Source organism: Saccopteryx leptura, chromosome 2, assembly GCF_036850995.1.
Source record: "Saccopteryx leptura isolate mSacLep1 chromosome 2, mSacLep1_pri_phased_curated, whole genome shotgun sequence".
In the NCBI taxonomy this organism is placed as follows: Eukaryota; Metazoa; Chordata; class Mammalia; order Chiroptera; family Emballonuridae; genus Saccopteryx; species Saccopteryx leptura.
The window spans coordinates 137,217,161-137,243,378 of NC_089504.1; the positions used below are offsets into that span (position 1 = coordinate 137,217,161).

The following is a 26,218-nucleotide window of genomic DNA, read 5'->3' on the forward strand; positions in this document are numbered from 1 at the left end:
CTAGTGCAATCATTCTAAGGATAGGCTTAAAAGGCAAATGAACTCCGCCAGCATTTAGTTCCCATAAACATGTGTACACCCCTTCCTGCTGTAAATTATTTTTTAAATTAATACAGTGTTTGTCTTCTCTCTGTCTGACCCTGAGCCAGCTGCTTCCCCCAGGCTGCCCGGGGAGGTACAGGGAAAGGGACACACAGGGCAGACAAGTCACAGGAGAAAGAACTATGAGAGGTGGAGACGGCAGGGCCGGAATGGCGTAGGAGAAGTGCTGTGGCTTCAGAGAAGGATCCCTGGCATAACCAGTGATGAGGCCCCCACACTCAGCCCAACTTCGAGCCCCAGAGCCAGCCACCCCGACTGGGACAGCCCCAGCCTCAGTGACCCGGCCGCTTTGCCGATGTTCCTGGAGATGGCGCTGGTTCGAAAGCTCCCGCTAGAAATAAGTGAGTCAGGGGACATGGGGCCACCAGGCTGCCGGAGCTCTGGTCTGCCGGGCTCTCCGGCCCTTCCAGTACTGCTGCGGGCGCCCTGACCAAGGAGGGCTGGGGACAAACCTGGCGCAGGCGTACACTGCTAGGGGACGAGGAGCCGCGGTAGGACAGCTGCTCCCAGTGAAGTTCCAATCTTTTCTAAAGGCTCAACCAAAGAGGGAAAATTGAGAATGAGAGACAACTTCCACCACTAGGAAAACTAACAAGGTCTATTAAAATACCCTGAAGGTTAGATTTCAAATAAATAAAAGCAGGAAATGAAGTGTCAGAAAAACTAACCCCAGAGAGAGGCAGGGATCTTGTGTGACAGTTCTATCTGCATTTCCTATTATTTCAGGTTATATTAACAGTATTTGGTGTATTACAAATCAGAGATAAAAGGTTGGTGAAAACAAACACAGATTAGCCTGGCCTGTGGTGATGCAGTAGACAGAGTGCCAACCTGGAATGCTGAGGTCACTGGTTCAAAACCCTAGGCTTGCCCAGTCAAGGCACATATGACAAGCAATCAAAAAACAACTAAAGTGAAGCCACTCTGAGTTGATACTTCTTGCTCCCCCTCCAACTCTCCTTCTCCTCTCCCTGTAAAATCAATCCATGAAAATATCTTAAAAAACAAACACACACACATAGGTTAACTGGTGGACGTTGAAAAGGTTCTGTTTCTACCCAGACTTGTGCAAATGCAGAACCACTACAGGACTCAATTCTCAAGAAGATTTACATGTCCAACTAGGCTTAGGGAGAAATACTGCATGAAGACAAAGAGTGAGGAAGACATCAGACAAGAGGGTAGGAAGAGAAAGTCAATAATTGAATTAAAAATTAATCACTGTTTAAAGTTTATTTTCCATTATATAAATGAAAACAAGTTAGAACAGGGCTGTCCTTTTTGAGTGGCCATAAATACCGGGCCACCTGCACACCACCCGTGAAGGCAGGGACAGTTATGAGCTAACAGTGAGCCCCAGGGGCCACCTGTGAAGGCTCCTCGGGCCTCTCTGCTGGGGCCACTGAATGAGCAACAGCCCTGGGCATGCAAGGAAAGGAGCCGCTCCTCCTCACACGAGTGAGGCTGCCTCTGTAAACTGCAAAATCAGAGCACTGCCTTTACAGTCCCTTTGGGGCAGCTGCAGGAAAACAGATATCTTAAGATGAAAATGGAGGAGAAAGAAACCTTTCACAAGGAATGTTTTTTATAATAAAGCTTTAACTGCAGAGGGAAGTCACCTCAGATTTCTTTTGAGATTTCTAATATATTCTTCTTCGTTTCTGTCAAAGCCAAAAGCAAGAGACCACTAGGAACTACCTATGATAATATATCCCTACTAATTAATAACCACGGAGCTCTTTAGTACAGGTTCTCCCTGAAAATTTTAATAAACACCTTGTTCTAACTGGCTCTAAACTAGTGAAGAGAAGACCATTGTAAAATTAAATAAATTTATGCTAATGTCACAAGGGGAACAAAATACAAACAGTGACAGTCCTTCTGCCCTCAGGGATAGCAATTTAGTGCCACCTGTTATGCAGGGTCACTGGGAAGAGGCCTGGCCAGGAAGTGAGGGGGCTGGAAGCTCAGCTCTGCCTCTGTGTGTCCATCTAATTTCAGACAAGTCTCTCACACTTCAGTTACATCATGTCAAGTTGGACAAGATGACCTCAACAATTCCTCTGCACAAAGATTTTCTAATGATGACCCTGATTTTCTGACCATGTAAAATATAGAGCAGAAAAGGTAAATTAAATGCTGTGGGCATGGCCTGATCTGTGGTGGCTCAGTGGATAAAGCATTGACCTGGAATGCTGAGGTTGCCAGTTCGAAACCCTGGGCTTGCCTGGTCAAGGCACATATGGGAGTTGATGCTTCCTGCTCCTCCCCCCTTCTCTCTCTCTCTCTCTCTCTCTTTCTCATCCTCTCTTCCCTGCCTCTCTAAAATGAATAAAAAAAAATGCTGTGGAGATAATACCTAACCAAAAAACTGTTGAAAATAAATCACTTTTGAAAAATGCTTAAATAAAAGGGAGTTTAATATTTCATATATTTCCATTTGGAAAAAACAATAATTTGCTAATTCTGTTCTTATTCTCCACTCCCCCCTCCCAAGCCCACTAATTAGGGATTTGAACAACCAGTTTTCCCTGCCAAGAGTATAGAACTATCCATGTAAACACACACCACCATGAAAAGGTACCAAACACAAGAAGCAGTGAAATGCAAAAGGGAGAAGCTGCGAGGTCACGTGCCAGGGTGATGTGGGGCATTCTAGAGCTATGTGCACTCACGCAGGTGGATAACTCAAGAACACCAAAGACAAGATTCAGGAACATCTGCAAAGCAATTTCAGGCAAAGAACATACCAGGCAGCACTCAGAGAAGGATTTTTTGGGAAGTCGTGCAGGAGGAGGTGGACCCTGATCCCACTCCCAGAATGCCATGGAGTTCTGACAGACCAAATGTTCCCCGGAAGGCTAAGAGGACGAAGAATGCCAAGGACAGAAAAGCAAAAAAGAACAGGATATGGGAGAAAGAGACAAACAAAACAAGCATGCGTATAATAGTTATAGCAAAAGAAAAAGGAGAGGAGAATATATGGTAGCACAAGAAAATGTTTAAAATCATATAGTATGAGCACATCAACAAAAAGCTATACATATTTAGAATGTTTTCTGCTTTATTTCTACACATTTGAGTTTAAAAAACAGTTAACAGACCTTCTCACTGAATTTTCCTTTGACCACAAAATATAATCAACTTATTTAAAATTATTCAAATAAATATAAATAATTATGGTTTTATTTTCAAGTCATGCAAATAAAGCACAGGATCTTAATCTTCATTTAAAACTAACTTAAAAAAAATTTGAAATGACGCCAGCAAGACAAATACAAAGAACAATCAAACACATCTTTACTTACTAAGTTTAAATTATGCTTGAAACTTAGAAATATCTATGTTTGTTTCTTTTCCCTACAGGGGACATACTGACCAAAAAGTCATCTTAAACTTGGCCTTGTAATTGTGATATACAGGGAGATTTGTTTTAGAGCCTTTTGGAGATGTAATGAATTTACAAATATGGAATAAAGGGTGTTTTCTGCCATAAGTCAGTACAAAAGGATTATTCTTTTAAAATATAACCGAACCTTTTTTTTTTAATGGGAGACAACCTACACAGTGCCACCTGCTGAGCCCAGCTGGTGGCCCCTGCATGCAGGCATCCCAGTGAGGCACCCACGTACCTCCCTCAGGTCGTTGTCCAGCCCAACGTGCTCCGAGTGCTGGCGAAGGCGATCTTTCCTGCGCTGCGTGGTGGCGCTCCGACTCACCCAGCGACTGAAAAAACAGAATGTGGAGGTGAAAACAAACAAACCAAAAAGAAAAATTAGTCCCTTACCTTTAAAATAGAAAGAATGGACTGTTCAAAACATGACTGACAATACTTCTTTTTCTTTTTTAATTCTATAGCAGCTTTATTAAGATATAATTTAAATACCACACAATCAGTGGTGTGTAGTATATTCACAGAGATATGTAATCATCTAAAACTAAGATGAAAAACCACATGGTATCTCCTGTGTAATGATCCGCTCCTTTCCATCCTGCCTGACCAACAGAGCCCCACACCCAGGGTGAGCGCTACCCTCTCACTTCTTTATTCTCAGGTCGGTTAGTTCTTGATTTCACCCATGAACCACTTCCCTGCCCTTTATCAAGTCTCCCTCTCCCCCCTCAAAGACAAGCCCCTATCTTTCACTTTACTCTCAAGTACCTCCACTCAGCTGAAGACCTACCTTGCCTCCTTCCTCTTGCCCTCTGTTTAGTGATGCACGGACACCTCAGCTTTCTCCTAATCCCAACATATCATATACAGTGTGTCTGTAAAGTCATGGTGCACTTTTGACCAGTCACAAGAAAGCAACAAAAGACGAGAGAAATGTGAAATCTGCACCAAATAAAAGGAACACTCTCCCAGTTTCATACTTATTTAGTGCAGTTCGATGTGGGCTCACGCACAGATTTTTTAGGGCTCCTTAGGTAGCTATCCCGTATAGCCTCTACAGACTCGTCACTGACTGATGGCCTACCAGAACGGGGTTTCTCCACCAAACTGCCGGTTTCCTTCAACTGCTTATCCCACCGAGTAATGTTATTCCTATGTGGTGGTGCTTCGTTATAAATGTGCCAATATTCACGTTGCACTTTAGTCATGGATTTGAATTTAGTGAGCCACAGAACATACTGAACTTTCCTCTGTACCATCCACATCTCGACTGGCATGGCCGTGGGCTGCTCCGCTGTATACATGGTATTACATCATCATCTGTACATGCGCACATGCTGCCACATCATCCTACAGAAACTGGGAGGGTTTTCCTTTTATTTGGTGCAGATTTCACATTTCTATCGTCTTTTGTTGCTTTCCTGTGACCGGTCAAAAGTGTACCATGACTTTACAGACATACTGTATATTGGCCATGGCTCAAAACTATTTCTTCCACTTCTCTCCTGCTTTCTTCAATCTGCTCTATTAGTCACCTCCTTTGCTGTCTCTGTTTTTCTCTCCCAACAGAGTATTTGTTTTCATTTCCAAGCATGCTGGCATCTCTCTCTTGATCCTCTATAGCAGCGGTTCTCAACCTGTGGGTCGCGACCCCGGCGGGGGTCGAACGACCAAAACACAGGGGTCGCCTAAAGCCATCGGAAATACATATTTTATTTAAAAATGTATTGTATAATAAATATGTATTTTCCAATGGCTTTAGGCGACCCCTGTGTTTTGGTCGTTCGACCCCCGCCGGGGTCGCGACCCACAGGTTGAGAACCGCTGCTCTATATTTACGTATTTTAAAATCTCAATTCACTCTTCTCATGTAAAAATTCTTAGAGAAAAAAGTTTAGATGTAAGGCTTCTACTTATTTACCTTTAGATCTTTAGTTCATGTCAAATCAGCTTCTTCCCATGAAAATGCTCTTGAAGAAGCCACTGATACCCTTACTCGCCATATGCAATGGTATTATTCATTCAATTCTTAGCTTACTCCAATTATGCTACATTTAGTACTGCTGATCGCATTTTATTTTTTCCAAAAATTTTTAACTGATTGCTTTGGGGGAGGAGAGGAAGACAGAAGGGGAGGGAGGGAGAGAGATGGAGGGAGAGAGAAAGGAAGAGAGAAGGGGAGGGAGAGAGAGAGAGAGGAAGAGAGAAAGGGAGGGAGGGAGAAGGGGAGAAAGAAAGAGACAGGAAAGAATTCATTTGTTGTCCCACTTAGTTATGCATTCATTGGTTCCTTCCTGTATGTGCCCTGACCAGGAATGGAAACCACAACCATGGCATTTTGGAACAATGCTCCAACCAACTAAGCTAACCAACAGGTCACTTCTTCTACCTTAAAACTCTAGCTATTTTCAGCTGCCTCAGTGTTTCGAATGAGATAAGCTCTCTCACATTTGAGTCTTTGTCCATGAAGTTTTCTTTCAACTTTTAGTCACCTTTCTGATAGCTTAGATGGCACACAGAAAGTATTCTATGATTCTTCCAAATTTAAATTAGCTACTCCTCCTAAATACTCCCAATTATTGTACTTATCAGTGTGTTATTCCTACTTGTCTCTATTTTCTATAACATCCTCTCTACTGGAAACTCTCAAAGGGCTCCTATCATGTCTGTCAGCCACTTTATTGGCAGAGTCTATTACATCGTCTGCCCCTCCTATAAATACACCTTAGACAAATAATCATAGACGCAACTAACATTTAGGTTTACAGATGTTCATCACAGAATATATGCAGAAACAAATTCTGTCTTTCCTTTATTCCAAGGTACATTTTAGCTTTGAAATGTTCCTGAAATTAGGATATAGCTTTCATTCCAAAATCATGCTGATTGCCTAATTCTTCCAAAAAACTGTTGAGTTAATAGTGGCTCTTACACCCAACAGTTACTTAAAACTAAGTAAATATGCTCAGAACAACCTAGGTATTCAACAGTAGGGCAGGTGCTATATAATAAAGTATCATATAGTCATTAAAAAAATCAAGTTTTTAGGAATATTAATATGGGAGAGTGCTCCTGATACATTAAGGAATGAAAAAGCAAGATACAACACTGTTAAAACAATATATTAATTTTGTAAAAAAAAAAGTGTGAACATCCAATGGGAAAACACCAAATGTTAATACTTCATGATAAAATTATGATGGTTTTAAAATTTATGCTATTACTTTCCAATATTTTAAAATTTTGAATGAACATGTATTATTTTACATTACACTATTTAAAAAATTTTCCCCAGGTCTCACCTATGTATTCATTGCAACATCCCTAGAATATCTACTCTTGAATATATTCTTGACAGCAGAGTTACACACAATTTAAAATAAATTTCTACATTTCTGCCATTCAGCAAAAGTCATACTGCACTTCTGAGAATTTATTACTTTTAATTATTTTATTAATAAATTATTTAATTTACAAAAAACTTAAAATGAGAAAGCTGCTTCTTTTGTTTCTTTTAAAATAATTTATGCATGGCCCTGGCCAGTTGGTTCAGTGGTAGAGCATCGGCCTGGCGTGCAGAAGTCCCGGGGTCGATTCCCGGCCAGGGCACACAGGAGAAGTGCCCATCTGCTTCTCCACCCTTCCCCCTCTTCTTTCTCTCTATCTCTCCCTTCCCCTCCCTCAGCTAAGGCTCCATTGGAGCAAAGTTGGCCCGGGTGCTGAGGATGACTCTGTGGCCTCCACCTCAGGTGCTAAAATGGCTCCGGCTGCAATGGAACAGTGCCCCCTAGTGGGCATGCCAGGTGGATCCCAGTCGGGCTCTCTGCCTCTCTGCTTCTCACTTCAGAAAAATACAAAAATAATAATAATAATAATAATTTATGCATGCCTTTGGTTCCAAGCTTCTAAATCATCTCATTTCAGTCTGCTAGTGGAACACTAAGTAATTTTAATAAAAATGGTAGCAAGAAAGGCAGGGCTTATCTAAGAAAAAAATGTACAAAGATATAGTGATAGCTCTCTAAAGTGGAATCCTTTGAAATGTTCCTAAGGATCAATGTAAGAGGCCCTGGCCGGTTGGCTCAGTGGTAGAGCATCGGCCTGGCGTGCAGAAGTCCCGGGGTCGATTCCCGGCCAGGGCACACAGGAGAAGCGCCCATCTGCTTCTCCACCCCTCCCCCTCTCCTTCCTCTCTGTCTCTCTCTTCCCCTCCCGCAGCCGAGGCTCCACTGGAGTAAAGCTGGCCCAGGCGCTGGGGATGGCTCCTCGGCCTCTGCCCCAGGCGCTAGAGTGGCTCTGGTTGCAACAGAGCGACGCCCTGGAGGGGCAGAGCATCGCCCCCTGGTGGGCAGAGCGTCGCCCCTGGTGGGCGTGCCGGGTGGATCCCAGTCGGGCGCATGCGGGAGTCTGTCTGACTGTCTTTCCCCGTTTCCAGCTTCAGAAAAATACAGGAAAAAAAAAAAAAGGATCAATGTAAGACTGTAAAAAGGACACAAAGAAAATTGGGAAAGCAAATAGGAAGATGCATAAAAAACAGTAAGATATTGACAAAGATTTTTTGTTTGACCAAACTACAACCAAAACCTTCTCATAGGTCCATCTGTGCACTTTCTTGTAAAATCCAGTTTTAGTGAAAAACTCTGATAAATCATTTTAGAAGGAACCCCCCCATCCTCAGGGTACACCCTGACCTGGTTCTTCATCCTTCCTCATCCCCTAGATAATGCCTAATCACCCAGCCTGCCTTCAGCAAGAATCCTGTTGGGTGAGTTTAGTCAGAATCCATCCTTACCCCTAAAGTTCCCTCTTAGTAATTTTCTATCTGCTGACTTCCACTCTGCTCCTTGGCTATAAATTTCTCCTTGCCCATCATGTATTTGGAGTTAAAGTACAATCTCTCTTCCCCACTGAAAAACCCCATTCTGGTGGTCCCTACAACTATCACCATGGCCTCCCTTGAATAAAATCTGTCTTACCACCTTCAACAAGTGTCATGAATATTTTTTTCTTTAACAATTCTGAAGCAGACTATTATAAACATCAGCTAATAAACTTATATAATAAGTAAAGGGGAAGAGTAAAATATAAGTAACAAAAAAATGTAGTAAGACCTTGGTATAGATTTTTGACTTGGAGGCCTTGGAAAAAGCCCTGCAGGAAAACAAAAGTCAGTGTTCAGAGTTTTAAAAAACTAGAGCTACTAGATAGGGTAGTTCAAATAAATAGTAAAAACCTGAAACAGAATAGAAACATCATCTAAAGAATTTATGCAATAAAAAGGAGAATAAAAAGAGCAGATGTTTCCCTTGAGAGGCAAATAGAAAAGACTTTAGGTAAAGAGATAAACATTAACTTACACAATATAATTAGCATCTTACTATACATTCTGTGGACAAAATGCCGCATTTGATTTTATTTTCAAAACAGATAAATAGCACCTGCTTAAGAAAATTACTATGAAGGTCTCATGTTCCTGGTCTAGTTAAACAATTTATTCTTTGCATTATTAAACCTCATTTATTAAGTATAATTTTACCAAAGGCAAGCATATTTGCTAAATCCCTAAAGCTTGCTTATTTGCTTTTGGCTTGTAAACAGCACATTAAATTCTCTCTAGCAGTTGATCAACCATTTACATGGGCATGGTTATATATCCCTTCACCCTGCAATTAGTTCTGGGATCTTTTTTTTTTCAGAGTACAATCTACCTGAAAATATGCTTGGCCTCTGCGTGGAAATGAGAAACCTTGAGATTAGATCCAAGATTAAAAGCAAGAAAATATGGCAGTAAAGTTTAAAAACTGAAATCTTCCCTCCGGAGTACTCCTAACCTCCTTTGCCTTCCCTGCTCTATTTTACTTCACAAATCTTACCACAGTCTGAAATGTTTCTTCTTCTTATTATTATTTTTTTGTATTTTTCTGAAGTTGGAAACCGGGAGGGAGTCAGATAGACTCCCGCATGCGCCCGACCGGGATCCACCCGGCATGCCCACCAGGGGGCGATGCTCTGCCCATCTGGGGCATTGCTCTGTTGCAATCAGAGCCATTCTAGCGCCTGAGGCAGAGGCCATAGAGCCATCCTCAGTGCCCGGGCCAACTTTGCTCCAATGGAGCCTTGGCTGCGGGAGGGGAAGAGAGAGACAGAGAGGAAAGAGGGGGGAGGGGTGGAGAAGCAGATGGGCGCTTCTCCTGTGTGCCCTGGCCGGGAATCGAACCTGGGACTCCTGCACACCAGGCTGATGCTCTACCACTGAGCCAATCGGCCAGGGCCTGAAACTTTTCTTATTTTACACATTAAGTTTCTTTGTTTTTTTCCTCTTACTTGAAAGCAGAGATTTTTGTTGTTTTGTTCACTGGTAGGCTTTCAGTGAACAAGACAGTGCTTTACATTTAGGAGGAGATCCATAAATATATTGCTAACAAAAATTAGGGGATATTTTATAGCTTTATACTCATTTTGAAAATATCCCCTAATTTTTGTGAGCAGTACATTTGCCAAATGAATGAGTAATCTAATGCTATCAAAAGAAAAGAAAAACTATTGAAATTAATAGTCTACCTACATCAAAGTGATTTAAACAGGATATTTACAAATAAAGAAAAAAATGAATAGCCTGACCAGTGGTGGCGCAGTATATAGAATGTCAACCAGAATGCTGAGGTTGCAGGTTAGAAGCCCCGAGGTCACTAGCTCTGAGCGCAGGCTCCTCAGCATGGCGTCCCTGGCTTGAGCAGAGTAAATTGTCCACATGATCCCAAAACTTGCTAGCTTGAGCCCAAAGGTCGCTGGCATATAAATCCCAAGGCCATTGACTTGAGCAAGGGGACACTGGCTCACCCAGTCAAGGCACATGTGAGAAGCAATCAATGCACAACTAAAGGGAAAGCAACTATGAATTGATACTTCTCTCTCTTTCAAAAAACAAAGCAAAACAAACAGATGACTAATCTGTTCTGATGGAAAATTCTCATCCACTTCTGAAAAAGAGGACATTAAAAGCCTGACCAGGCATTGGCACAGTATAGGACTGGGACGCGGAGGACCCAGGTTCAAATCTCGAGGTCGCTGGCTTGAGTGCAGGTTCATCTGGTTTGAGCAAGGCTCACCAGCTTGAGCCCAAGGTCCCTGGCTTAAGCAAGGGGTTTCTCGGGCTGGTGTAGTTTCCGGACAAGGCACATATGAGAAAGCAATCAATGAACAACCAAGGAGCCTCAACGAAGAATTGATGCTTCTCATCTCTCTCCCTTCCTGTCTGTCTGTCCCTAACTATCCCCTCTCTGTCTCTGTCACAAAAAAGAAAAAAAAGAAAAAAAGAGGACATTATGTCTAATACTACCAAGAGTCAACATCTCTTAGCACATTTTTAAGTTCAGTATTTATAAAAGTAGGAACAGCTCTTTAATGGAGGGTAAAACCTTGTCAATTAACTGTATACACTGCTGCTGCTTTTTCTTTAAGAGTCTAGTATTTATCATTATAAATCTCTACCCCTTATAGCTCTCAGTCACAAAATTTGGAAATTTTCATCAATGTTTTATTAAAAGCATCTTGGGAAATAAAGAGTTAAGTACCAAACATTCTGCAACATATAGTTCAGCAGTTCATCTGAAAGATAGAAACATCATATACCCTTAGGCCATCTTTCAAGAACTTTAATATTACTTATTTAGTTTAGGCCACTTAGATCAAAGCATACCTCTTTTTCACTGCTATCACCGATTCTATGCTTGTCTGCTGAAAATTTAGGTGGCTCAATGCCACTTCCATTTTGTGCACACAGTCTTTATTTCAGTCTTCTAGCCCATTTCTTTGCTACAGCCTGGCTTCTTTCCCCCTCCTTCTCTGACTCTTCAATAAGATCACAGATGTAGAATTTTATTTTCAGACTAAAAGAGAGGAAAGTAATTCCAACTTGTCCAAAGTTCCTAAGCTGGTTAGTACTTAAGAACAAACTAAGTTCCAGAATCGCTGATTTCCCATCAAAGCTCTTTCTAACCTATTGTCTTCCCCATTAATAACCTTCTTTACACCCTTTTTTGTTAATAAAACACCTGTATTCACCTAAAATCAAGGACTTCCCCTAAATCTGAATAACTGCTTTCATTTCTAACCACATTCAGATCTTTTCTGAATGAAATCATCTTTCATAAAGAATGAAAGGGTTTACCTTTATTTTTGGTTGTTCTGCAATTTTTGCACTTATACTTAAAAAGTAGAAAGCTGGTGTTATGAGTTGATTTGTGTCCCCCAAAAGATATGCTGAAGTTTTAACCCCAATACCTGTGAATGTGACCTTATTTAAAAATAGGGTCTTTGCAGATAAAGACAGGTTAAGATAAGGTTATTAGAGCAAGCTCTACTCCAATATGACTTATAAAAAGAGAAAAATCTGGACACATTCACAGAGAGATGACAGTCATATAAACAGGAAGACAGAGACAGGTTTTATGCTACAGCAAGACAGACGAATTTTATGCTACAAGAAGCCAAGGAATGCCTGGGGCCACTAGAAGTTGAAAAGGCAAGGAAGCATCCTCCCTTTGAAGCCGCAGAGGAAGCATAGCCTTGCCAATACCTTGATTTTGGACTTTCAGCTTCCAGAACTGTGAAAGAATAAATTTCTGTTGTGCGAAGTCACTAAGTTGGTAGTACTTGGTTAGGGCAGTCTAAGGAAACTAATACAGATAGTGAAATAATACAGATAATGAAAGTACAACTTTCTTAATTCCATTAGATAGTATTAACATTATATTTTAACACAGTTAAAGTAAAGCTATTCCCAAGTGCATATTACCTAAAAACGGGAAATCTCTAGTCTTTGTATATTTTTAAATGATTGGATTAAAAGACAAATAAATTGTCAATCCATATCTCAAGTGAATTAATTTGGTCTTTGAAAAAAGTAATCAGATAGGTAAGATGTTAAATGGCTTAGCACTAGTCCATCAGAGTTGCAGAGTACTCCACCTTTCATTTATTCCAACAAACTACCCAAGTAAAGAATGTGCTTACTTGTTATTAGTTGGTCCTGTTGCCAAGACATCAGACTGTAACTTTGGAAAGAACCCTTGCTCATATTTGCCTTGACCGATTTTCATATCAAGTAGATGTGGGTGGATTGCAGTGTGGTCCATTTTCATCAGCCGCTGCTCAATTGACTGGGCTATCAATTAAATGTACAGCAAATCAGAGATACTTCATTGGCGAAGTCTTAAAAAATAATGCTTCCTCCACTCATGTACCAACAAGGAACTCAATCTTTCTGACACTCTGAAATAGATTTTTATTAAAGCTCTTCGGAAATCAGTATAAGCACAAAAAGGTTAATTTAAAGTTAATACTGGATAATTAATTTTCACAATACTTCGGCCTTCGTCAAAAGCAAGGCAGTGGGGTTTAAAAATCTATAATTTAGTATTAAGACAATTTACCACAAGTGGGAAATGCAATATTCTTAATGAAAATATGGTTCTAAGTACAATATTAAAGAAAACAATGGGAAGTATTTCCCTTGAGCTGGAAGACAAGAGAAGGGAAAAGCAAGAAGTCTTATATTAACTATACTTCTTTGTACAAAGACCCATTACATATTCGTGGTTCTTTATTTATTTTTGATTGATTTCAGGGAGGAAGAAAAGGAGAAAGAGGGAAAGAGAGAGAGAAAGAGAGAGGCATCAATTTGTTGTTTTACTTATTTATGCAGTCATTAGTTGATTCCTGTATGTCTTCCTTGGCGTATTGGGATGACGCTCTAACTAACTGAGCTTCTCGTCAATGGTTCATGGTTCTTTTCGTAAAAACAAAGAATTTGTAAAATAGGAATTGTGTGAAGTTTATTACTTTTAGTAACAGTCACATTCTCATTAGTAGGAGTCATTTAGGCGTGTTTATTAGATCAAGAGGGGTGATGCAAAGAAAAATAAAATAAGCAGGCATTTAGAAAATGTCCAGAGGCTAAGAAACTGACCTTTCAAAGAATAAAATAGGACAAAGTTAAAAGATAGGAATTACTCAACATTCCTTTTTTTTTTTTCTTTTTGTTTTTGTATTTTTCTGAAGCTGGAAACGGGGAGAGACAGTCAGACAGACTCCCGCATGCGCCCGACCGGGATCCACCCGGCACGCCCACCAGGGGCGATGCTCTGCCCACCAGGGGGCGATGCTCTGCCCCTCCGGGGGCGTCGCTCTGCCGTGACCAGAGCCACTCTAGCGCCCGGGGCAGAGGCCAAGGAGCCATCCCCAGCGCCCGGGCCATCTTTGCTCCAATGGAGCCTTGGCTGCGGGAGGGGAAGAGAGAGACAGAGGAAGGAGGGGAGGGGGGTGGAGAAGCAAATGGGCGCCTCTCCTATGTGCCCTGGCCGGGAATCGAACCCGGGTCCCCCACACGCCAGGCCGACACTCTACCACTGAGCCAACCGGCCAGGGCAACATTCCTATTTTTAAACCACTGAAAGTTAGAGGATATCTCAAAGACCCAAGAAATAGTGAACTATGGCTCTGGTACCAAAAAAATAAATAAATCTGATCTTAAATGTTTTCATTAATTGAATTTTCAAGAGGGAATATAGTATTTGAGAATCAAGACTGTATCTGCAATCCTCTGCTTAGAAATTACTAAAATGGGAGAACAAACAGTGATTGTGGTTGCATGATAAACAGAGCAGCTAACCTTGGGATTTAAGTAAAAAAATATTTTTATAACTATTTCATAGAATCAGTTTATTTTGCCTCTTACAATATCAGCAGACTGAATCCTGCTAGTTATTCCCCAAATATTGTTTAAAAAATTATTTTCGGCCCTGGCCGGTTGGCTCAGCGGTAGAGTGTTGGCTTGGCATGCGGGGGACCCGAGTTCGATTCCCGGCCAGGGCGCATAGGAGAGGCGCCCATTTGCTTCTCTACCCCCCCCCCTTCCTCTCTGTCTCTCTCTTCCCCTCCCGCAGCCAGGGCTCCATTGGAGCAGAGATGGTCCGGGCGCTGGGGATGGCTCCTTGGCCTCTGCCCCGGGCGCTGGAGTGGCTCTGGTCGCGGCAGAGCGACGCCCCCGGAGGGGCACAGCATTGCCCCCTGGTGGGCAGAGCATCGCCCCTGGTGGGCGTGCCGGGTGGATCCCGGTCGGGCGCATGCGGGAGTCTGTCTGACTGTCTCTCCCCGTTTCTAGCTTCAGAAATTTAAAATAAAGAAAAAAAAATTATTTTCTGAGTGGGAGGGGTGTGCCCATGACACACACTCTATTCTTGTCAAAAGAACATGCTTAATACCATCTTCTGTGAGCTCAGTGTTTCCCCAAACCAGCTGTTTGTGTCTGATGATAACAGTGTTAAGGGAAGCTTTGAGGGAAGTCACTATTACCTTCTATGACTTAAACTTCAAATACAAACTTCCTTAACTTTTCTTCACAGGAATTTATCCAAAACTTTTTTGAATTTCATGTTATTTTTAATGTGTAACTTGTAACTTCTCTTGAAACACAATCCTTATGTTCTATGCTGGGCTAAAGGATGCCATGTTTAAATGTGAAATGATATTTAATTTTCAACAATGCCATGCCCCTGGCTCTCAAGAGCCCTATCTGTGCTCTCAATGCCGCCTAATATTTACACAGCACAGTTAACAGATGGTTTAGGCAAAATAATGCTTAGATTCATGGCATGGAATTTTCTGAAGTTCCTGCCAATTTTATGTTCCAGGAAATACTATAATTTTTCATTGCTGCCAATTAGTGCCTCTGTCCTCACGAAAGGAAAAAGGAAAAGTAGCGCCAGTTTTTCTGTTGATTTAAAATGACAGAGAAATCCATCTGATACTAAGTTATTCTCCTTTAATAGGAAGCTTCTAAAAAACAAAAATTGTAATTCACAATGAATTACTCGGGTTTCCATTTAAGACTGCCAACATAACGCAATGTTATTTTTCAGTGGTTATACCACCAGTGAATACTGAACATTCAGAGACGGTTAAATGCCTGCTTTGAGAGGGCATGGGCCCGTTGTTATACTCTGAAGGGTTTGTGCCAATACTCAGTTTCTGTGATCGGTAAGGGAAAAGAAAACTCCGCATTACTATCAGCTTGTCGCTTTTCTGCAGAGAAATCAGGAGGTTCTGGTGCCACAATGTCAACAGCAGATGGCCTCTGCCTAAAGAGTTCACCTGCAAATCAAAATCCTTTTTAGTCAGAGGCAAAAGAAAAACAAAAGCAAACCAACAAAAGATAAAAACAATACACAATAAAAATCCAATGCTGACAACAAAACCCCAACCTCTACAGCTTCTGTTGGGAGAAGGGAGGGAGACAACTTAACCTGATAAAAGAAATGACTGCACCCTCTTTGAGGGCCAGTCACAGCCAGCTGCCTCCCTGCACTTTTTTTTTTTTTTAAGTCTTTGATAAATTAAGTTCCTGGGAAACTACTTAGTGCTTTAGCTGAATCTCATTTTCATAATATGTTAAATCTATAATGGTATATTTTCAAGAGTATCATATAATTTCTGTCATGATAGTGGGAGTATCAAATTCTTTAAGAAGCTGAAAGAAAATATTTTAATTGAAAAGATTTTCTGGAAGCACACAAAGAAATCTGCCGAGCTCCATTAAAAAGAATTCTGTCAGGAAAGGAGGAATGAAGTTGGCTCAACAAGGCATTCTATTAGTCACCTGCACATTAAAGCTCTGAAGGTCATACTAGACTCTGAACAGGCAGGGGTCAGTTCATTCATTCCACCTCCTCAATTTCCAGAAACACAGCAGTACCTGCCACTTCCTGAAAGGCTCCAAGGATGTACTCTCAGAACATACAACAGGATGATGTTCCAATGACTTACCAAAGAGACCAATAAGGCTAAATAAAAGACATTCTTTACATATTCCTTTCCTTAAATATGCCACAACTACAGCATCACACCTCCTGTGACTTTGACCTACTTACGTAATGTGAGAAAGGCAAGCAACAGAGGCAAAGGAACTCCACATTTGTTGCCTCCTTTTCCCCCAGAGGAAATTGCTTTCAAATAGCTCCTACATTTGAAGAAAAATAAATCAAAGGAAGGGGCACTCAGGTAATAAATACCAGTTTAGCTGGCAAAGAAAGAGTTAGGAACCAGGTCTAATTGCATAAAATTGTGTGGAATGGCACATTTTAGGTGTTTCTTTACTGAACATACAGCTAATATCACAGTAGGGCTTCAGGGGCTAGAATCAGTCAAACCTGGGTTCCAACAAGATTCCACCAATCACTAGCTACGCAATCAGAAGTGAGCGGCTTGGCTGCTCAGTTTTCTGGCTACAAAATGAGAATAGTTATAAAACAAAACAAATATGCCTATACCCTCCTTCATCATTAAGTTCAAATGCAAAAAGGCACGTACAACACCTGGTATAATATTCAGCTCATAGTTAAAATTCAGTAAACACTATTAACAGAACTATTTATTTAGTGGACTACTATATAGCAGTGCCAGACAACACTGGCAAAATCTCATAATTCTCGGAGGGAAAACTGGTATCGGGGTTGGAAAACCTCAAATTTGAATATAAGAATCCAGAGGTGTAATTTCAATAAATAAAGCTACTATAATTAATGGCACCCCTAAGCTAAATATACTGTCATCATTATATAAATTTGGCAGCATCCCAGACTTACTACTATCTTAAATCAATACTTACCTTTTCCTGGATAAAGAGAAAAGAGGCCAGGTGTAAAAAGGCAATATAAGCAGCAAGATAGTAATTAACATTTTTTTCCATTAAGGTAATAAAGAAAACAATACAAAAATCATAGCAGTCTTGTGGCTACACTCCATTCAATTCTTTAAATTGATTTTTAGAGAGAGAGGAAGGGAGAGAGACAGAGACACAGAGAAACATCAATCTGCTGTTACACTTACTCATGCTGTCATTGGCTGATGCCTTTATATGCCCTGACTGGGAATCAAACCCACAAACCCTCAGCATGTTGGGATGATGCTCTAATCAACTTAGATAACTGGTCTGGGTCTATACTCCATTCAATTTGTTATTGCTTCTCCTCTTCCAAGAGAAAAAAAATGTCAAGTAGGGCCTGACCAGGAAGTGATACAATAGATACAGTGTTGGCCTGGGACCAGAGGACCCGGGTTCAAAACCCTGAGGTTATTGGCTTGAGCGTGGGGTCACTGGATTGAGTGTGGAATCATAGGCATGACCCCATGGTCACTGGCTTGAGCCCAAAAGTCGCTGGCTTGAGCAAGGGGTCACTCACTCTGCTGTAGTCCTCCGGTCAAAGCACATATGAGAAAGCAATCAATGAACAACTGAGGTGCCACAACAAGGAATTGATGCTTCTCATTTCTCTCCCTTCCTGCCTGCCTGTCCCTATCTGTCCCTCTGTCTTTCTCTTAAAAAAAAAAAAAAAAGTCAAGTAGGTAGGAGGTGGACCATAACTAACAGAAACAGAAGGAAACAAAACTAAAGAAAGCCCCTCTTGATATACAGTGTAAGGATTAACCAAGAAGTCTAAAACTGCCAATTAATTTTGCGTTTTAGAAGGCCAACAATTTATAAAAATATCATAGACTTTTACTTAAAAAGGCAAGGCAAATATACCTGCTTCTTTTAAAGTGCTGCATTTCTGATATATAGATGTCCTCAAGGTGGGGGCCCTTACATTATACAGTCTTATTTTCTCAATCCGAGAGTCAAAGACCCGAAGCAAAGGATCTTTCTCCTCCCACTGAGACATAATTTTATTATCAATAAAGGTGGCAAACATCTGTGTCTCAATGAAGCGTGAAAGGAATGGCAGGTATGGCTCAGGCTGGTCAGACAGAAAGGAAGCCTGTAATGAGAAAATTAAAAAATTATTAGTGCAAAGAGACCCATCCTAATACTACATGATGTAAGTCTGAAAATTATCTGTTGCTAAGATCCTTTTTAATTCTTTTAACACACAAAACTGACACTTAAAATTCAAAAAGCCTTAAAATTTCACTTTTCCTTTTTTCTAAATTCACGGAATTTAGGTCACTTAGGTCTTTGTACTGATCCTACCTTTCAAAACTGATCTACATGCTAATCTTCATGACCATTACGTAAAAAATCACTAATGAAAGATGGTTGATCAGTTGTTATAGGATTGTCAATCATCCTCTTCACTTACCATTAAATGTGACCCCTTTCCCCAGTGAGCTGTAATTTCTTCTGCTCTTTGCTTCTAGCCTGTGCAATATACCTCCAAGTCAAAGGTGATTAACTGATACAATAATAATACATACAAAATAACCTTAAATAAAAGCAATATGGAGTTGGTCCTTATGGGTGAAATCTTGTTCTAGTGAATGTTTTTCTAGGCCCCAACTCTGTTAAGAGACTGATGCGTGAGTGTTAATTCAAGATCAAACTCCTTCCACACCTGTGCTGACAGAATGGTCTGGGCCTTAACAATACTAAACTAAAAAGTTCAATGCCTAGAAAACCATCTGAAGTAAGCCGAGCCTTTGGAAAACACATCCAACACATTCCTGTTACCAGTTTGCTGCATAGAATGGTTCAATAAATTGTAATCAGTTTTTAATTCAAAATGTTCATTTTTTTCCTGTGTTTTTTCAGGTCTATATGTGTCTAGAATTCTTTTTTTTTTTTCCTGTATTTTTCTGAAGCTGGAAACGGGGAGAGACAATCAGACAGACTCCCGCATACGCCCATCAGGGGGCGACGCTCTGCCCACCAGGGGGCGATGCTCTGCCCCTCGGGGAGTTGCTCTGCCGTGACCAGAGCCACTCTAGCACCTGGGGCAGAGGCCAAGGAGCCATCCCCAGCGCCCAGGCCATCTTTGCTCCAATAGAGCCTCAGCTGCGGGAGGGGAAGAGAGAGACAGAGAGGAAGGGGAGGGGGAGGGGTGGAGAAGCAGATGGGCGCTTCTCCTGTGTGCCCTGGCCGGGAATCGAACCCGGGACTTCTGCACGCCAGGCCGATGCTCTACCACTGAGCCAACCGGCCAGGGCCTAGAATTCTAATTGCAGTTTGGTGCTAGCTGAAATCTGGAGGTGAATTATTATCTCAGCTGCTGGGCTGGTTTGACTTTTCATTCCTTACAGCCGATACAGAAGATGGAAGGGGAAAGATGGAAGGGTAAGTTCTGACATAAGGCTACTCTCCTTAATACTCATCAGCTTCTTCCTAGCATTTTTTTTGTTCTGAAATTTAGAAGACTTTGAAAAACTTCCTTATAGAAACCCACTTCCACAATTTAAGTGCTTCCACTGTTCAAATGTATTTACATAAATCCAAATAGCCAGAAAAAGGTTCACCGTAGTCTCTATAAATCAGCTCACTTCTTTAAAAAGTGTTTTAGAGATAAATATCAAGTTTACTTTTTATAGAACAAAAAAGTCTTTTTTTCTAAATGGGCCAAATGGCTGGCTGGCTTTTGATATTCAGACCTCACAGACTACAACATTTAAAATTAGCAAATGCTTGGCTTGCAGGACTAGTATGTGATAGTCCTGTAAATTTTCCTAGTGAGAAATTAGAAGATTATAAGCCTTCTGGAACCTGACATAAAACTTTCATTTTTCTAGGGGTACTATAAAAAGAACTCCATTTATAGTTTGAAGTTACATAAAGATTAAGGAGGAAGAAAGTACCAGTGCTTGAATTAGGTAAGAATTTGAACTGACCCAAGGGTAAATCATTAGTGTACACAGCACATCCAAATTGAAAAGCAAAAACATGTGGATAAATGGTTAAGCTTAACAAGAAAGGAGGGGCGCAAATACATTTGAAGTGAGGTCTTCTTAATCTATTAAAGAAGTTTACTCAAAGATAAATTGCACCAGAACTTAACTGTTCAACAGTTTATATCCTCCACCTGAAAATAGTATCTAATGAAATCAGGAAATAATCTTTTTATACTACCCACTTTTACAGAATTTTTTTTTTTTCATTAACACTTATTTGTCAGATGCTCCAAGACTCTAGATTAGGCTCTTAAAATGGATTGGCCCCTTGAAGGGTTCTTTCACAACACACAGATACCATTCAGCAAAAAGCCATAATACATGTTTGGTTTTTTTTTCCCCCCTTTTTTTTTTTTCTGAAGCTGGAAACGGGGAGAGACAGTCAGACAGACTCCCGCATGCGCCCGACCGGGATCCACCCGGGGCGATGCTCTGCCCACCAGGGGGCGATGCTCTGCCCCTCCGGGGCGTCGCTCTGCCGGGACCAGAGCCTCTCTAGCGCCTGGAGCAGAGGCCAAGGAGCCATCCCCAGCGCCCGGGCCATCTTTGCTCCAATGGAGCCTTGGCTGCGGGAGGGGAAGAGAGAGACAGAGAGGAAGGAAAGGGGGGGTGGTGGGGAAGCAAATGGGCGCTTCTCCTATGTGCCCTGGCCGGGAATCGAACCCGGGTCCCCCGCACGCCAGGCCAACGCTTTACTGCTGAGCCAACCGGCCAGGGCCCATAATGCATGTTAATAGCAGTATCATGCCTCAGCTACCAGAGGCAGGGGACTGAACTATACCCTGGTGACCCGAAGAAGTTCATGCTCATTCCCTTAAATGCTTTTGTCTGGGAAAAAAAAAAATCTAATGGATCTGTCAAGAAAATCTGGCAGGATACCCTATAGCAGGGGTCCTCAAACTTTTTACACAGGGGGCCAGTTCACTGTCCCTCAGACCGTTGGAGGACCGCCACATGCAGTGCTCCTCTCACTGACCACCAATGAAAGAGGTACCCCTTCTGGAAGTGCGGCAGGGGCCGGATAAATGGCCTCAGGGGGTCGCATGCGGCCCATAAGCAGTAGTTTGGGGATGCCTGCCCTATAGTAAACCTTAGAAAGAAGCTTCAACATAAGCAGGACAATCAAAATCTGGTGCTATTTTCTTTCTTCCCCCCAAAACTGGAAGAACAGAACCTTAGGCTTATAGTCATAAATCTAATTCATTTATCTTTCTCTCTTTTAATCCTAGAATGAGGTAAAAATTTGGCTTCTGAAACTAAACTGGCTCTGGCTGGTTGGCTCAGCAGTAGAGCGTTGGCTCGGCATGTGGATGTCCTGGGTTTGATTCCCAGTCAAGGCACACAGGAGAAGCACCCATCTGCTTCTCTACCCCTCCCCCTCTTGCTTCTCTCTGTCTCCCCATCCTGCAGCCATGGCTTGACTGCAGCGAGGTGGCCCTGGGTGCTGAGGATGGCTCCATGACCTTTTGCCTCAGGTACTAAGAAGAGATTAGTTGCTGAGCAATGGAGCAACACCCCAGATGGGCAGAGCATTGCCTCCTAGTGGGCTTGTGGCGTGGATCCCGGTCAGGGCGCATGCGGGAGTCTGTCTCTGCCTCCTCTCCTCTCATTGAATTAAAAAAAAAAAAAGATTAAAACTAAACTGCTACCATTACCTGGACAAATCATGACCTCATTATATTGAAGACAGAATAGAAAAACAAGATTAGAAAAGGAATAGACCTTATTTAACTAGACTTGACCTTAAAGTAAGAGTAAATAAAACTTACAAGGTCAGAGCGTATTAACTGATTTGAAAATCTGAAAATTTGACTTTCTATAAATTCAAAAATTTTCCAAGTATAGAACATTTAAAAATGAGATGAAAGGCAACTTAACATGCAATCCAATGGCCAGCTTCATGAGCTTGCTGATTTGCTTTCCTATGAAACTGTTTTGTCTAGTGTAAAATACTAGCAGAGAGAAATTCTTAATGGGAAGGGAGAGAGGGGAAAAAAAAAATCTGTGTTTAAAAAAAGTTAATGGCCTGACCAAGCAGTAGCACAGTGGATAGATTGTCGGACCGGTACACAGAGGATCCAGGTTTGAAACCCAGAGGTTGCCGGCTTTAGTATGGGCTCACCAACTTGAGTGCAGGGTCACTGGCTTGAGTGTAGGATCACAGACATGACCGCATGGTTGCTGGCTTAAGCCCAAAGGTCGCTGGCTTGAGCAAGGGGTCACTTGCTCTGCTGTAGCCCCCCAGTCAAGGCACATACGAGAACGCAATCAATGAACAACTAAGGTGCCGCTACGAAGAATTGATGCTTCTCATCTCTCTCCCTTCCTGTCTGTCCCTATCTGTTCCTCTCTCTGTCTCTATCACACACACAAAAAGTTAACAAAGTAAAATAACATAGCCCACTAAGAACCATAAAAAAGGAAGTTACGGTTCTTTTTACTTTGTCAAAGTTCTGCATCTGCTCCCGGTTGGTGAGCCAGGACTCCATGTCCTGGGCACTCTGGATCACAAAGGCTTCGTAGTCTGCAAACATCTGCGTGAAGCGGTTAGCAAACACCTCACGGAGCTGGACATTGAGCTGGTAGTCCCTTAGCTCTGCCTCTTCACACTGCAGTTTCAAATCCTTCTCTTTTTCACTCAGAGAGGCAGAGAGGTCCATTTTTTCCACGGTCACACCAGTCCTCCTGGCCAGGGCCTGGAGGCGGGCTATGGTTTCGTTGCCCTTCAGTAACTCATACATGCTCATGTTAGTGGAAGAGACATTGCCGTTCTTCTTGTCATTGACCAAGTCTTTCAGAACCAGGTTCTTCAGTTTGGTGGCGCTCTCACTGCAATGAACGCTGCCCTCAGGAGGGATCCCAAATTGAAGAAGAACTTCAGCAAGTTCCTGGATAAAATCCACTTTGTTGGGGAACTGTGGAAACTCTTCCGGCAACTCGATGAAATGGTTGTCAATATCCACAAAACATAAATTAGCCTAAAAAGAGATAAAAGAAATATAAAGGTTTTAAAATAAAGGTATTTTAAGTGTTAAAATATTGTTGGCAACTATTATTAACAAAATCACAAATTACAGAGCCTTTTATGTTAACCTCAAGGTTAAGAGTTTTTTATTTTTTAAAAATGAATCTCCATTGCCAGCAGTTTTCCCTATGTGAGTATTTTTATGCCATATTTAATATAAATAAATAATTTTCTCTGGGTCTCATCAATTTATAAACAAGACATGCGTCTGTAATTTAAGGCATCCATTAGGCATTCCTAAATAAGTAAAGGTGCACAGACTAATAGTACCTTACAAATCAAAGGCATTGGGTAAAATCCTCGCTAAGCGACCTTGAACTTTCTATGCCATTGCACTGCTCTCCTATCATCTGTGATGTAGAAATAACAATTGCTAAAATTTAACGGTTACAGTACCCCACCCCCCACAAATGGAATGACACTGGCAAAGAGCAATCCAATTAACAGAAGATCCACAAATTTTCATTTTATCCAAAATTACCTGCAACCTCTTGGACAATGAAACCATTCCAGAATCATTAGACAAATAGCAGGGGGTAGGGGAGGGAGGTTGTAGAGGCAGTGCTAGGGAACTAGAAATGATTAACCCTTGGATAATTAAGAGTTGACTCAGGAGATATTTCTGAGTTGAGAAAGGGGAGATAGAAATCAGAGGAAATGGAATTTTGCATTTGCTTATACTCTAGATTGGGGTAGTCAACCTTTTTATACCTACCGCCCACTTTTGTATCTCTGTTAGTAGTAAAATTTTCTAACCTCCCATTGGTTCCACAGTAATGGAGATTTATAAAGTATGGAAGTAACTTTACTTTACAAAATTTATAAAGCAGAGTTACAGCAAGTTAAAGCATATAATAATAATTACCAAGGATTTTATGTCGGATTTTCGCTAAGTTTGGCAGAATAAATCTTTATAAAACAACTTACTATAGTTAAATCTATCTTTTTATTTATACTTTGGTTGCTCCGCTACCGCCTACCATGAAAGCTGGAACGCCCACTAGTGGGTGGTAGGGACTAGGTTGACTACCACTGATCTAGATTATGAATAAAAAGACTTAAATACATTCTGATTGTCCCTCAGGTACTTGATTACAGTAGACTCCAAAACAGTATTTTACTTTCACTGTTCATACCCTCTTAATCTGAACAAGGTTGTCAGTATAAAGGACGACTGTGTTTCTAGAGTGGGGAGGAAGGGGGGCAAAGGTGAAGCCATCACATAAAACTATCCTGACAGCATTAGGGGCTGAACACAGGGCATGGGGTAGAAGTCAACAGATGGAACAGAAAGCTTTGCCTTGTGTCTCCGCATCTGCCTACCCTCCCCGCCAGCCCCCACCCATTCCCCCCTCCCAGGTCAGGAGGAGAGAATTCACATTGTCCTCTGACCCTGAATGCCAAGGGACGGTGAAAAGAAGAGAGCAAACAGTTGGATCTGTTTTTCTCTTCATGTTAGATACTGATGAACAAAAAGAATAATAAAGTTCCAAATCAAGCTCAATAAAAACTCAAGATATCCCCCCATCCTAAAACAGAGAACCAACAATGATTTCTTCAAGTCTGGTGCAACCTTTGAATCTAACCTATCAATTCTGCAGATGAAGAAACTTAGGGCCAAGAAAGTAGGTGACTTCCTGACCCCTGTCTCAGATATGGATCCTGAAAAGGCCTGGGGGCTTAAGGGATTTTTTCCTACATCTTTCCTCTTCTCCAATGTCTACAGTTTTCTGTAAATAAAAAGCTGAAGTCACATCTTGCTGAAGACAGTAGTGCTGCCTACAGTTTTCTTTAAATCCACATCTTTATATGTTTCTAGTCTCTAGAAAGCAGGACATAAAAAAATGCTTAAAGGGAAAAGTAGGTCACCATAATTCAAGTGGATGACTCAATATCTTTAAAAATGGAAGGAAAAAACCCCACTAACTTGCTAATCTAAATGTTAAACAGCAACCTCCCACCACTTACATTTTGTACTATCTCCTTCATTAATGCTTTCCTGCTATCCTTTTCTATCCCTCACCTTCTCCTATGAAAAGAAAAAAGATTATGCACTTCGGGAAATGTTACAGCTTGTTATGCTCATGGAATCACTGCTGAGCAGCAGGTATGTGGCAGGTGTGCTCCAGCCCACAGCCCCTGCCTGTGCCCGTGTTCCCAGGAGACTTACAGCCTCCTATGTCTGCATGGAAGAGCCCAGGTTGGGGTTGTGATTATCACTAAGCAGAAATAGGGACTGTGAGCTGTGTCATAAAAATTTATTGAAGAAAAGCCAAAAAGTTGTTTTCTAAAACAAATAAGAAGTCCATGCAATAGAGTATTCTGCTAAGTCACTTTCTCACTTTTTAATACCATTAAATTTTTAAAAATTCTATGAGAAAAGCTCAAGAAGTATTATACACAATAAAGAATATACTCAATATCTCAATTGTAAATTGTTTTAAGACTCAATATGTCTATATTTTTACTGATCAACAATGCCCAGAAGCCTTCCTGACATGTAATTACTTCCAATGAAAAACAATAAACATTCCCTCAAAAGTAAGGGAACAAAGACTTGAAGCTTAATTATCTCTTCTGCCAAGAAGCCTTCCTATGTCCCTATCCTAAAAGCATTTTGATTTCCTCTGCATATTTTCTTAGTTTATTCATTCCTCTTATTAACATTTTATTTTTAGCCTCTGTTATTGATATTGGTAAATGACTTATTTTGGTTTTTTATTTTAATATTTATTCTTTTTGGGGGGGAACAGGAAGAATCAACTCCCATATGTGCTTTAACCAGGCAAGCCCAGGGTTTCAAACAGGCAACCTCAGCGTTTCCAGGTCAATGCTTGCTTTATCCACTGCATCGCCACAGGTCAGGTGGTAAATTACTTATTTTGGAAAGCAGTAATCACCTCTTCTTGATCTTGATGCGTCCCAATGTATCCTACACTAGTAGTGTATGAAACACCTATTTGCTGAATGAATAAACAAGG

General features: G+C 41.3%; 1 protein-coding gene across 5 annotated transcripts in view; it reads right to left on the bottom strand.

The window, feature by feature from the left end:
- DENND5B (DENN domain containing 5B) overlaps positions 1–26,218 on the bottom strand; it is a 200,638-nt gene that overhangs the window by 47,128 nt on the left and 127,292 nt on the right. For 2 of the 5 annotated variants that reach the window (XM_066368902.1, XM_066368901.1), the window contains 5 exons: positions 22,654–23,190; positions 18,081–18,312; positions 15,563–15,649; positions 12,512–12,662; positions 3,735–3,828 (listed from right to left, as the gene is read on the bottom strand). In XM_066368902.1, the coding sequence (XP_066224999.1) occupies positions 3,735–3,828; positions 12,512–12,662; positions 15,563–15,649; positions 18,081–18,312; positions 22,654–23,190 (1,101 nt within the window). Of the gene's footprint in view, positions 1–2,852; positions 2,964–3,734; positions 3,829–12,511; positions 12,663–15,562; positions 15,650–18,080; positions 18,313–22,653; positions 23,191–26,218 lie in introns of all 5 variants that reach the window. The other 3 variants (XM_066368904.1, XM_066368903.1, XM_066368906.1) reach the window with 2 other exon arrangements.